At 53.3% G+C, this 13,942-nt stretch overlaps 1 protein-coding gene across 2 annotated transcripts in view; it reads right to left on the minus strand.

Moving 5' to 3' along the window:
- Positions 1–13,942, minus strand: part of CARD11 (caspase recruitment domain family member 11) — a 144,867-nt gene that overhangs the window by 1,035 nt on the left and 129,890 nt on the right. For both annotated transcript variants that reach the window (XM_025379320.1, XM_025379321.1), the window contains 7 exons: positions 12,462–12,702; positions 11,589–11,685; positions 10,404–10,499; positions 8,015–8,150; positions 6,395–6,574; positions 5,254–5,378; positions 3,084–3,199 (listed from right to left, as the gene is read on the minus strand). In XM_025379320.1, the coding sequence (XP_025235105.1) occupies positions 3,084–3,199; positions 5,254–5,378; positions 6,395–6,574; positions 8,015–8,150; positions 10,404–10,499; positions 11,589–11,685; positions 12,462–12,702 (991 nt within the window). The remainder of the gene's footprint in view (positions 1–3,083; positions 3,200–5,253; positions 5,379–6,394; positions 6,575–8,014; positions 8,151–10,403; positions 10,500–11,588; positions 11,686–12,461; positions 12,703–13,942) is intronic.

A 13,942-nucleotide genomic window follows, 5' to 3' on the forward strand; every position in this document is an offset into this window, starting at 1 on the left:
GGGATTACAGGCACGTGCTACCATGAGCGCTAATTTTTATGTTTGTAGTAGAGGTGGGGTTTCACCATGTTGGCCAGGCTGGTCTTGAACTCTCCACCTTAAATGACCTGCCTGCCTCGGCCTCCCAATGTGCTGGGATTATAGGTGTGAGCCACTGGGCCCGGTCACATCCTTTTTATTTTTAATCGTGCTAAGATACGCATAAAAGAAAATCAACCATTTCACCTATTCTTTAAGTGAGTAATTCAGTAGCATGAGGTATATTCACACGGCTGTGGAACCAATCTCCAGAACTTTCTCATCTTCCCAAACTGCAACTCTGGGCCCATTAAATACTCCCCATCTTCCCTCCCGCAGCCCCCAGGAACCACCCTTCTGCTTCCTGTCTCTGGGAATCTGACTGCTCTAGAGACCTCATAGAAGTGGAATCACGTACAGCATGTGTGTTTTTGTAATCGGCTTATTTAACTGAGAATAACATCCTCAAGGTTCATCTCACACCCACTCCGTGGGTGTGAGAATCTTCCTTTTGAAGGCTGAATAATACTCCACTGTATGGGCTGGGTGTGATGCCTCACGCCTGTCATCCCAGCACTCTGGGAGGCCGAGGCGGGAGGATCACTTGAAGTCAGGAGTTCGAGACCAGCCTGGCCAACATGGTGAAACCCAATCTCTAGTAAAAATACACAAATTAGCCAGGCATGGTGGTGGGCGCCTGTAATCCCAGCTACCTAGGAGACTGAGGTAGGAGAATCTCTTGAACCCTGGAGGTGGAGGCTGCAGTGGGCCGAGATTGTGCCACTGTACTCCAGCCTGGGTGACAGAGTGAGACTCTGTCTCAAAACAAACAAACAAACAAACAAACAAATTCCATACAGTATTTTTGGTGCAATACACACTGCATCGCAAACACATTCCAAGGCAGGGCAGATCAGGGAAAGGGGTGTGTACCATGCTATTATTTCTCTTGCATTAAATGTATTATTATTTCTTTGTTTCAACTATTTTTTGTTAACAGTTTGCAAGGTTTTCAGCTCTTGCCACCTTCCTAGCCTGTATGGGTGGGCCCTGTTGTATATATTCATCCCCCACGGACCAACCCTTGGGTGAAGTCCATGTTTTGGCTATTGGGAGTAATGCTGCTGTGAACACAGGCATGTAAATGTCTCTTACAGACCCTGCTCTCACTTCTCTTGGGGACATGCCCACAGGTGGAGCTGCTGGATTATATGGTATTCTATTTTTAATTTTTTGGGGCATCGCCATGCTGTCCTCCACAGTGGCTGCTCTCTTTTGCATTTCCAGCAGCTGCCCTTGGGGTTTCGACATCTATCCTCCTCGCCAACTCTTGTCAGTTTCTGTGCTTTTGGTCCTGGCCAGCCTAACGGGTGTGAGGTGTTGAGGGGGGATGCCGGTCTCTTTTGCTCACTGCTGGGTTCCCCAGAGCCTAACCCTTCCCAGGGGCTCAGTGAGTATCTGGTGAAAAGGAATGAAGGGGCCTAAACTCTGTTATTCCCTCTGTAAAATGGCTGCAGGACATTTATTTTGCAGGTGCGTGCGAGGAGGCGCAGGGATCTGAGATGAAGCCACTTAAGGGCCAGTCTGTCCTCGTCACCCAGGCCCCAAACCTCAGCGCCATCCTTTCGTTCTTTTTTGTTTGCTTGTTTTTTTGTTTTTTTGAGGCGGAGTCTCACTCTGTCGACCAGGCTGGAGGGCAGTGGCTCGATCTCACCTCACTGCAACCTCCACCTTCCACGTTTAAGCGATTCTCCTGCCTCTGCCTCCCGAGTAGCTAGAACTGCAGATGCATGTCACTACACCCGGTTAATTTTTTTGTTTTTTTAGTAGAGACTATGGGGTTTCACCATGTTGGCCAAGCTGGTCTCAAACTCCCAACTTCAGCTGATCTACCCACCTCAGCCTCCCAAAGTGTGGGGATTACAGGCATGAGCCACCACGCCCGGCCTCTCCTTCTCTGGAATCCCAGAGTGAACCCTTTCCCGAATCCTGCAGGCTCGACCCTGAGCACGGATCCAAAGTCACACTGCCTCTCATCGCCTCCCAGACAGGATCCCGGCCCGCACCACCACCCTGCCCCTGTCCACACAGAGGTGAGAGGTGCGTTTATACCCTAAAGTGGACCATGCCACGCCTCCGCTCAGAACCTTCAGCGGCCTCCAGATGCACTCGGAACAAGATGCCACATCCTCCCGTGGCTCCCGTGGCCCCACAGGGCCTGTACCAGCTGCCCCTCACCCCTCCGCCCCTCACCCCCCGCCCCTCACCCCCTGCCCCTCACCGCTCTGCCCCTCACCCCTCCACTCCTCACCCCTCCGCCCCCACCCTCTGCTTCTCACTGCTCTGCCCCCACCCCTCCACCCCTCACCCCCTGCCCCTTACTGCTCTGCCCCTCACCCCCCACCCCTCACCCCTTCGCCCCTCCGCCCCTCACCCCTCTGCCTCTCACCTCGCCAGTCCTCGCCCCTCCGCCCCTCACCCTCCGCCTCTCACCCCTCTGCCCCTTATCCTCGGCCCCTCACCCCTCTGCCCCTCACCCCTCCGCCTCTCGCCTCTCCAGCCCTCACCCCTTCTCCCCTCACCCTCACCCTTCACCCCTCCGCCCCCACCCATCCACCTCTCATCCGTCCACCCCCACCCTCTGCCTCCCACTGCTCCACCCCTCACCCCTCCGCCCCTCACCACTTGGCCCAAACACCTGTCTCAGGGTCTGAGCACCAGCTGTTCCCCCGCTGCCCAGATTGCGTCTTCTTTCTCATCTCCTAGGCCCCCCTCACTGCCATGGATCTCGCTGACAGATCCCCCAGGCCTTCCCTGACCACCCCGGGTGATGGGCACTCTGCCCCGACCCTTCTAGCTCTTGTCCCCTGGGATGCGCCCCGTTTGTGAGTCATCATCTCGGCCGCTGCCTTCGGCGTCAGCTCTGCAAGGTCAGTCCCGTACTTGGTGAGGGTTTACTAAGGGGGGTGCGTGAAGTGGGGGCACACAGGCCTCCTGCGATCCATGGAGACTTGGTGGGGTGCTAGGGACAGGAGGGGGCAGCCCCTAGGGTCTGGAAGCCCTACCTGAACCTCTTGATGTTCTTCTCACACACCCGGATGAAAAGCACGATGGGGTAGATGTTGGACTTGATCAAGTCTCTCGTGCAGCCGATCCCAGCCTCCAGCAGGCAGTGCTTGTTCTGTGGGCACAGTGGTTTCGGTCAGCAGCAGCCCGCCCACCTCTCGCTCTTGTGAAGGTGCCTGCGGCAGGGCCTGGATGCAGGGTTGGGGTCTATAGCCGGGTGGGAGCCCTGAAAGCCATTTGCCACTGATCCAGGAGATGAGACCTCCCAGGAGTCTGGACACTCCAGGACTCTGCTGACCACAGTGATGTTCATGGGCAGAGACGAGGCCTTGGCCGGGGTGAACCAGGTGGCGTGAATGAGTTTGAATGAAACACCTGCTACCAACCGGGCGTGGTGGCTCACGCCTGTAATCCCGGCACTTTGGGAGGCCAAGGTGGGCTGATCACTTGGGGTCAGGAGTTCGAGACCAGCCTGGCCAATATGGCAAAACCCTGTCTCTACTAAAAGTACAAAAATTAGCCGGGTGTGGTGGCAGGTGCCTGTAATCCCAGCTACTCGGGAGGTTGAGGCAGGAGAATCGCTTGAACCCGGAAGGTGGAGGTTGCAGTGAGTCAAGATGGTGCCACTGCATTCCAGCCTGGCTGACAGAGCGAGACACTGTCTCAAACACTCAAACACACACACACACACCTCCCCCCAAAACACCTGCTACCCTAGCCCGCCTTCAATTAAGAGAGTAGGGAACACATGAAGGGTGAGTCAGCCAGGCTGGCAGGTCCCAGGAGTATCTGCAAGGGTTCTCAACCATGAGCTCATCATTTTGAGAAAGGACAATCTCTGCTTTGCTGAAGGCATCACTTAAAAAAATATTTCCACCAAATGTTGGCTGGGCGTGGTGGCTCATGCCAGCAATCCCAGCACTTTGGGAGGTGGGAGGATTGCTTGATGCTAGGAGTTTGAGACCAGCCTGGGCAATATGACAAGACCCTATCTCTAAAAAAATTAGAAAAATCATTACTGGGCATGGTGGTGCATAACCATAGTCCCAGCTACTCGGGAGGCAGAGGCGGGAGAGTTGCTTGAGCCTACGAAGGCGTGGCTGCAGTAAGCCGGGATCGTGCCCTGCACTCCAGCCTGGGCAACACGGCGAGACCCAGTCTCTAAATAAATAAATAAAACATCAAACTTTGCACTGGAATAGAACATAAACACAGCATTCTAAGTGTGCAGCTCAGTGAATTTCACAAACTGAACACAGCCTGGAACTAGCACCCGGGTCTGGAAGTGGGAATGTCCCACCTTGCTCAGGGTCCCCTTGGGCCTCCTGCAGACCACTGCTCCCCCTTCCCTGTGAGCAGGGCCATGGCCCACATTTCTAACAGCACAGATCTGCTGGACGGCTTCTTTTCAGCTAAAAACAATCTCGGCTCCAACCCTGTCCGCTTACTTTCTATCCGCGCCAGCTGTCAGAATTTCCTAAAGCTGTGGCCCAGACTTAAAAAAAAAACCAAAAACACCACCATCTGCTCTTGCCATCCCCAAGGTCAGCGTCCACCACAGAGCCAGCCCCCGGCAGCTGGGGGAGCCCTCCACTGGTGCAGACCGAGAGCCCGCCACGGAGCCAGCCCCCGGCCCTCCACTGACGTGGACAGAGAGCCTTTCCTTCATCCCGTGCTGGGACGAGGAAGAGCTCAATGCTTAGGTCACGTTTTCTGGCTCCAAAGACTCCACATTGCACACAGATAACCTTTTCGCATGGTTGCCAACAACCCTCGTGATGTCCTGTTTTCCCCTCGTTTGGTGAATGCAATCCCTGTCACCTTCACGTTCATCCCGTCTCTCGCCCTGATGAGCTGGTTCTCTATCTCTGGCCCTTGTTATCACAACCAGACACACACCCCTAAATAATGCGAACATACACCAGCTCCAGGAAGCCATCACAAATAGAAAGCAGCTCCAAAATAAAAACTCACATCGGAGCCCAGGGAACAAGGGCGCAGAGAGGACTTTAACACAGGGCAGCTGCTGGGATAAGGGGAAAAGGAGAGGTCTGGCCACGGGGAGGTGAAAGCAACTCTTCATCCCACCCTTGTCCCTGGCCCAGGTGGCCTCATGAGGATCATCACAGAGGATCCCGGCCTCGTCCAACCTCCCAGCCCCTGCCTCACCTTGGCGGACACAGCTTCAATGTTGGCAGGGGCGATGCATTCGAACGTGTTGGGGTTCTTCTCTCGGGAGTAGATGATGGTCTCCGTCTTCTGCCTTCTGAGGAACTCATCTCTTGTGACGATATCTGCAGAGAGAGGGGCCAGTCCTGAGGGCAGCACCAGGTGGCCTTGGGTTGATCATCCCACCCAGGCCCTGCCTGCCACCTTCTGGGCTCTACAGAACTCGATGTCCAATCTCCTTCCAGCCATGTTTAAATGAATCTTATCTCCTTTCTACTAGACCGTGAAGCTCCTTGAGAGCAGGGCTAAGGTTAACCTTCTTCATACTCCCCATGGCAGCCCATGGAGCAGGTGCTTGGCAAATACTCACGGTTTGGCTTCTCAGCAATACCCTTCACTGGACAAAGCAGCTCAGACACTGTGGTGCAAGGCTGATCACCAGTCTAAATAAATCTCCTGTTCCACCCACCCATCTACCGACCCCTCACCTACCCACCCATCCGTCCACCCACCCATCCACTTATCCATCCATCCATCCATCCATCCACCCACCCACCTATCTATCCATCCATCCACCCACCCACCCATCTACTGACCCCTTACACACCCACCCATCCATCCACCCACCCATCCACTTATCCATCCATCCATCCATCCATCCATCCATCCATCCATCCATCCATCCACCCACCCACCTATCCATCCATCCATCCATCCATCCATCCATCCATCCACCCACCCACCCACCCATCCTTCCATCCATCCATCTACCCACCCACCCATTTATCTATAAATCTGTCCACCCACCCAGTCACCCATCATCCATTCATCCATCCATCCATTTATCCACTCATCCAGGGGGAGGAGGGGTGATGGAGAGGAGGAGGAGGGAAGAAGAGGGAGGAGGGAGGGGAGGATGAGGAAGAAGAAAAGGAGGGGAGGAAAGAGGGGAGGAGGGAAGTGAGGAAGGGGAGGAGAGGAGTGAGAAGGTGGAGGAGGGAGAAGGGAGGAGGAAGGAAAGGAAAGAGGGAAGAAGGGGAAAAGGAGGAAGGGAGAAGGGGAGGAGGGAAGAGAAGAGGGGAAGTCATCCTTGTCCGTGGCTCCCGCGGGGCTCCCCAGGTGGCCGTGGCTCGCCGATCACCTGACTTGCAGATGGTGAACTCCATGGCACCTCCCGAGTTGAGCAGCCTCTGAACCAGCGTCTTGGCCAGCACGGTGGGTGTGAAGAGCACGGGCCGGCGGCGCTCGCAGTAGAAGGCGCGTACTAGGCTGTAGGGGATGAGGCTGAGGTTCTTGCCCAGCTCGCTCTCAGGGTCCAGCTCTGGCAGGGGCAGGAGAGGGCGGTGGTCAGAGCCCTGGGGCTCTGAAGACCTTCCAGGGAGGATGGGGCCCCTGGGCTGGGTCCTGGGGGCCACCGTTAGTGTAGAGGCCTGGCGGCTGCCCTGGGCATCAAATGTCTGAGGTCACCTTGGGCTGGCACTGCTTGGGGCTCGTGTGCCGGGGAGGGGAGGTGTGGTGGGGGGCAGGCGGAGTGTGTGACAAATGCAGGAACCTTGGCTGAGCTCTGGAGGGAAAGTTTGCCTTGGCAGATGATCAAGGAGGGCTTCTTGGAGGAAGGGCATGGACTGGGTACAGCCCAGCGGAGGGGAGGGTGAGGGCAAGGAAAGCAAGTGCTGGCGGGTGCCCACGAGACACCAGGATCAGCGGGCAAGGCCTTGGGTGTCTCCCAGGAGCACTGGGAGGGACGACTTGGCCTCAGTTCTGCCTTCTCAGTCCCTTTCTGGCTGGGGTGGGGGAGCCGTGCAGAAGCCCGGGGTTCTGATGAAACCACCCCAGGCACCCAGAGGAAACGGTTCCCAGAAACAGGCAGCCTGTCCCTTGTCCCTTGTGCCTTTTCTTGTCCCTGGCCTGGCCACTCCAACTTCCAAAGGGCCAGCCTGGAGAGCTGCCCCAGGGCCTCCTCTGAGATCCAGCCAGGGCTGTGGCCTCCCTTTCCCTGAGCAGGGCCAGCCAGGGCCAGCGGGGTGGGGGACGGTGGACCGGGAGGCCCCTCGCCAGGTTGATAAATGACAAGAGGCACTCAGTGGGTAGAGAAATCAATAAAACGAACACTTCACAGCAAACAGCCCCAATTAACACAGGTACCCGGGCGCGAAGCAACCACAACGAGAGCGTCGTTATCTGGTGAGCTTGGCGGGACGTCACCCTGAGGCAGCATGGCCCTCACAGCCAAGGCCAGGCTTCCTCACCCTTAATTTATTTTTGTCTTTTATTTTTATTTTTAGAGCTAGGGGTCTTGCTGTATGGACCAAGCCAGAGTGACTGCAGTGGTGTGATCTTGGTTCACTGCAGCCTCAACCTCCTGCTCAAGTGATCCTCCCACCTCAGCCTCCCAAGTAGCTGGGACTATAGACACGTGATACCATGCCTAGCTATTTATTTGCATCTTTTAAGATTTATTTTTAATGTTTTATGTTTTTATTTTTAATGTTTTTATATATTTTATAGTTATATTTTTTGTAGAGATGGGGAGTCTTACTATGTTGCCCAGGCTGGTCTTGAACTCCTGGCCACAAGCGATCCTCCTGCCTTGGCCTCCCAAAGCACTGCGATTACAGGCATGAGCCACCTATGTCCTCCCTCCCCTCCGTTTTGAGGACTTCTAGGCCCCCTCACGAGGACCAATGTGCCCCCAGGTGAGGGTGAGGCATGTATGATTGTGGCTGGGAGTGGTGGGAGGGGCCAGGCGGTCCCCATGTACCTTCCTGCTTCTCAGTCAAGAGCTTGGTGGCATCCAGCGAGGACCGGGCCAGGCTCCCAAGCGGGCTTCCCGAGATGATGCGGACCCTCTCGTTGCTGTTCATTCGCTTATACTTGTTCTCGGACCTGCTGACGAACTGGAGGAGCAGAGGTAGGACTGGGGGAGGACTGTTTTGCTTCCGCTTCTAAACAGACAGGGCGCTGCCCTCAACCAGCCAAAGTCAGACCTTTGTTCACATCCCTCCTCTGCCCGGGGGGTTCCTGGGCCAGTCATTTCCCCTATAAAAACAGGAGACTCCCAGCAGGCGGCTCGAGCCCTTTAGCCACTGGAGAGATGTCCTGAGTAGGCAAATGAATGAATCAGTGCCCACAGTCTTCCCCAGCCGGATGAGTCTCAGGTCAAGCCCATCTGCATCCCCGTGGGAGCCTCAGGTGCAGCTCTGCAGGCACTGTGGGACCTGAGCCGCCCCAGCCGTGAAGACCCCTGGCTGGAAACCCCTGTGGGCAGGGACTGCCCCCCTGCTGGGCATGTGCTGGACAATGTCACCTCCCTCTGACACTGTGCTCACCATGCCTTTCTGCCTCAGTATCCCCAAGTTTAATGGGGGGAACCCACTTTTTTCTTTTTTTTTTTTTTTTTGAGACGGAGTCTCGCTCTGCCGCCCAGGCTGGAGTGCAGTGGCGGGATCTCAGCTCACTGCAAGCTCCGCCTCCCGGGTTCACGCCATTCTCCGGCCTCAGCCTCCCGAGCAGCTGGGACTACAGGCGCCCGCCACCTCGCCCGGCTAGTTTTTTGTATTTCTTAATAGAGACGGGGTTTCACTGTGTTAGCCAGGATGGTCTCGATCTCCTGACCTCGTGATCCGCCCGTCTCGGCCTCCCAAAGTGCTGGGATTACAGGCTTGAGCCACCGCGCCCGGCCAAGAACCCACTTTTTTCTACAGTTCACAGAGTTGAGTCCTGGAAGGCAGAAACAGATGCCCTGGCGGTGGGCACAGAAGCAGGTTCACACCATATTCTATAGGCTACTTTGAGTCTCTCCACACTCTTCCTTCTGCAGGAAGGAAAACACATGGTATCTGGGATGTCAGCTGTCTCTCTGTTAATTGGCTGCAGGGCTCTGGATGAGACTCCCAAGGTTTCACTATTTTTTTTTTTTTTTTTCCTGAGATGGAGTCTTGCACTCTTGCCCAGGCTGGAGTACAGTGGTGCGATCTTGGCTCACTGCAACCTCCGCCTCCCGGGTTCAAGCGATTCTTCTGTTTCAGCCTCCTGAGTAGCTGGGATTACAGGCACCCGCCACTGCACCCGGCTACTTTTTGTATTTTTAGTAGAGACGGGGTTTCGCCGTGTTAGCCAGACTAGTCTCGATCTCCTGACTTCAAGTGATCCACCCACCTCAGCCTCCCAAAGTGTTGGGATTACAGGCGTGAGCCACCGCGCCTGGCCCCAAGGTTCCACTCTTGCATGACACACGGGTGTAAAAATGCGTCATCTCAAATGGTCCTGCCCTTGTAAACCCCTCAGACTTGGCCAGGGTTCCTTTCCACCTGGGTGGCTCTCTGACACTTGTTTGTGTCTTCCTGGGTTTTAGGGTCACATTGCTCATACTTTCCCTGGGTTTCCCCGTTCCAACATCAAGATGGAGCAGCGGAACGAAACACTGTCTCCACTGGGGTCTAATGAGTGAGGCAGCTACACAGGAACACGCTCATGGGGCCACATTTTCATATTACCCCCTTGGTTTTCATCCACGGGCGATAAAAGAAACGATCCCAAAGAGTGTTTCTGCATTTATGAGAAACCATTTCTGAAGATATCACAAACAATGCTAGTCAATGTTCTTTCTATAATGATCCATGCCAAAAAAAAAAAAAAAAAAAAAAAAATCCCTTTTAGAATTAAGTAGAAGGGAAAAGTCCTTTCTGGTCCCGATTGCTAAAATGTTTCCCTAGACAGATAAGATTGAAAGAATCTGCTGGGTTCCCTTTTTACCTTGGCTGCCAGGATGCTCAGATAAGTTGAATGCTCGATTAATGAGGACCTAAACTGGCCTAGATATTTAGGATGTTTGTTTTTCATCTCTTGATACACTGCTTCTGATCTTTCTATTAGTATCTGAACACCTAACTTCAGTTTCTTTTCACCATAAGATTCCTCAATCTTTTATGAAAGTGGGATTTGCTTCCCGCAGGCACAGAGACTGTCTACCAACCTGTCACTGAGAAGATAAAATGGGACAGGAGATGTGAGGCACTGTGAAGAGATGCAAGTGGTGTACAAACACAAAGCACGATTATTTTGATTCGGGTATCTCTTCTCAGTCGGGGGAGGGCAGGGCCACAGCAGAATATGATTGAAAAGTCGGTAGGCACTCCGGAGAGCCTTACCTGAAGGAGCTGGCCAAAAAGGAAGCTTGCTCGGGAGAGACGGGGACTGACCCGGGGGTCGCTTGTTGAAAGCGCTTCTTCCGGCTGCAGGGTGTTCTGAAATGAATTTATCCACCAGTCAGGCCCTGCTGGGCTTGGCAGGAGGCAAGAACACAATGATGCTGGTGAGAATCGGAGACCTGTCCTCAAGTCCCCTCCGTGCTAAAGCTTCCTTAGGGAAATCAAAAGCCTGCAGGGAAGGGGTGGGGGCAGGCGGGGTAGGGGAGAGGAGTCCTGGAGACTTGGGAGAGAGGTGATTCGCTTCAACAGAGACCATGGATGGTAGAGCAAAGGCCTGCAGTCCAGCTCGAGCCAGACATCTAGGCTCACCTTTTTTTTTTTCTGAGAGGGAGTCTTGCTCTGTCACCAGGCTGGAGTTCAGTGGCGTGATCTCTGCTCACTGCAACCTCCACCTCCCGGGTTCAAGCGATTCTCCTGCCTCAGCCTCCTGAGTAGCTGGGACTATAGGCGCACCACCATACCCAGCTAATTTTTGTATTTTTAGTAGAGATGGGGTTTCACCATGTTGGCAAGGATGGTCTCGATCTCTTGACCTCATGATCCTCCCACCTCTGCCTCCCAAAGTGCTAGGATTATAACTGTGAGCCACTGCGCCCAGCCCTGTTTTTGTTTTGAGACAGGGTCTTGCTCTGCTGCCCAGGCTGGAGTGCAGTGGCATGATCTCGGCTCACTGCAACCTCTGCCTCCCAGGTTCAAGCGATTCTCCTGCCTCAGCCTCCCGAGTAGCTGGGATTATAGGCGCCCATCACCAGGCCTGGCTACTTTTTGTATTTTTAGTAGAGACAAAGTTTCACCATGTTGGCCTGGCTGGTCTCGAACTCCTGACCTCAAGTGATCTGCTCACCTTGGTCTCCCAAAATGCTGGGATTACAGGCATGAGCCACTGTGCCTGGCCAGACACCAACCCCTTGTCCTGGAAAGTCAGGACCTGTGGGAGGGCATGAGAGGACGGGTCTCCTTCTACAGAGAGCGTCTCATTCCTAAGGAACTAAGTCCCCTAGAATTCATCATCCCAATATGGATGGATTGCATTTGTTACTGCCTCTAAAAAAGACCCGGGAGTTAGGTTTGAAGCTGGCAAGGTCCCTGGCCCTGCTACTCCCACAGGGTGCTTGGCAGACCTACCCGCAGTGCCCGCAGGGTGTGGTGGGTGCCGTCCACCTCCTCCCGGCTGCCCCGGTGCATCAGGCGTTGCAGTTTGACCAGGAGGAGCTGCTGGGCTCTGCGGAGCGAAGAGAGGAGCTTCAGGGGCTGAAATTCAAGGGTCAAGCACCGGGAAGCCAGCGAGGCTGCAGCACCGCACTGGCATGGGTGGGGTGCGTGTCTGACTCTGCATAGGGATGGCCCTGTGGCTGGTGTGTGCTCTGAGCCCAAGGGCCACCCAGGGTGAAGATGTGGCTCCTTGTATCTGTGTTTGGATCCCACCTCCAGCACTGGCTCGCTGTGGGGCTGCAGAAAAGTGACTGAACCCTTCTGAGCCACCGTCTCCTCTTCTGTAAATCTGGTGTGATGATGCTTTCCTTGGAGGACTGGCCTGAGGTGCGTTGTCATGGTCTTACAGATATTGTGGTATGGATGTGTAGTGTTACAGTCTTAGAGATGCTTCCGGATGCCTGCTGTGTGCCTGACACACTACCTGTGCTCAGTCCCCGGGGGCTAGTGCTGTTATAATGACAACGTTGTTATTGGGATGTGGTCTATGGAAAAGAAATGACTAATGAACCTAGCAGGAGAGCATAGAATTGAGTACCAGGTGGTCTGGTCACCACCAGATGGAAGAGGGTTCTGCAGGATTCTAGTGAAGGTCGAGAGAGACATCCCTGAGGAGGCAGGAAGTCCTGGAGGAAGAGGGCCTGGGGGACCTCGCTGTGAAACGGAAAGCAGTAGCCTTCTTTGGCCTGGGCTTCTCTATAAGCCCCTCTGCTGATGTTCATGGCATCCTGCCTGGTCCTCCACAGACTCAGGGAAATGGAGGCCCTGCCCTGGTTCTGGCCTCACCGGCTGTAGCTGGGAATGGTGCCCATGTCCAGGTCGTGATCTGTGAAAGGGTCGACGCGCGCACACAGCCACTCGTGCCTGTCCTGGTACATGGTGTCACGGACGTGCACAACATCGTCACACTTCAGGGACATGGTGCAGGCGTCCAGCTGGCTGGAGATGTTCAGGTTCAGCCGGATGTAGAATGAGTCCCCCGACGTGATCAGGCCATCCTCCATGTCCTTCACCAGCTTCCGGTACCCTGTGGAGGGAAAGATGCACCAGCTGTCTATCGATATGGGGTCCCCTGACCATCAGAGCAGCTCCTAGAGCAGCTTCCCTCACCACCAACTTAAAGCTTATAGCTAGGGGAAAGTTCTACCTCCCCAGTGAAGGGTAGCCATGTTGTTTACCAGTTTCCCTTTTTGTCTTGGCTGCCAGGAAGCTCAGAGCTGAAAGTTTTGCCAACTTGCAATGATTCCTGCTACACTCTTCATATTTCCCCACCCTTATACAGCACTTGTTTGTTTTTTATTTTTTTCATTGCTGCACAACTCACATATAGCATAAATTAAGTACTCAGCTCAATGAATTTCCACAAATATATATGTGTGGGCAGCAACAACCAGAGCCCTGTCTGTCAGTACCTTTCCCAAGGGGAACCATCATCCTAACCGACATTGCTATAAATAGGCTGAATCTCACTTCATATAAGTGGAACCAAACAGCATATGTTCTCTTCACTTCCAGCTTCCACTGTTCAACATTACGTCTGTGAGATTTGTCTGTGATGCTGCAACATAGCTGGAGGGGGCTCTTTTTCACTGGTGTATAGTATTCCATGGTATGTAGATGTATCCATTCTCCCATGTGCAATTTGCATTGTCTGCAGTTTTGGGTACTGTGAACAACTCTGCTAAGAGTTATTCATATACACTGCTATCTGTGGATATATGTGCCCATTTCTCTTGGGTATATACACAGAAGTGGAATTACTTGGTCATAGAATATCTATCTATTCATCTATCTATTATCTATCTACCTATTATCTGTCTGTCTATGGAGATGTGTGCCCATTTCTCTTGGGTACATACACAGAAGTGGAATTACTTGGTCATAGAATATCTATCTATCTACCTATCATCTATCTATCTATCTATCATCTATCTATTCATTTATTATCTATCTATCTACCTATCATCTATCAATCATCTATCTATCAGTCAATCAATCATCTATCTGTGGATATGTGTGCTCATTTCTCTTGGGTATATACACAGAAGTGGAATTACTTGGTCATAGAATATCTATCTATCTATCTATCTATCTATCTATCTATCTATCTATCAATCAATCATCTATCTACTTATCCATCCATCATCCATCTACGTATCCATTATCTAACATCTATCATCTATCTAACATCTATCTATCTATCTATCTATCTATCTATCTATCTATCTATCCATCTATCAATCATCCACTTATCCATCCATCATCCA

The sequence above is a fragment of the Theropithecus gelada genome, chromosome 3 (genome assembly GCF_003255815.1).
Source record: "Theropithecus gelada isolate Dixy chromosome 3, Tgel_1.0, whole genome shotgun sequence".
NCBI lineage: Eukaryota > Metazoa > Chordata > Mammalia > Primates > Cercopithecidae > Theropithecus > Theropithecus gelada.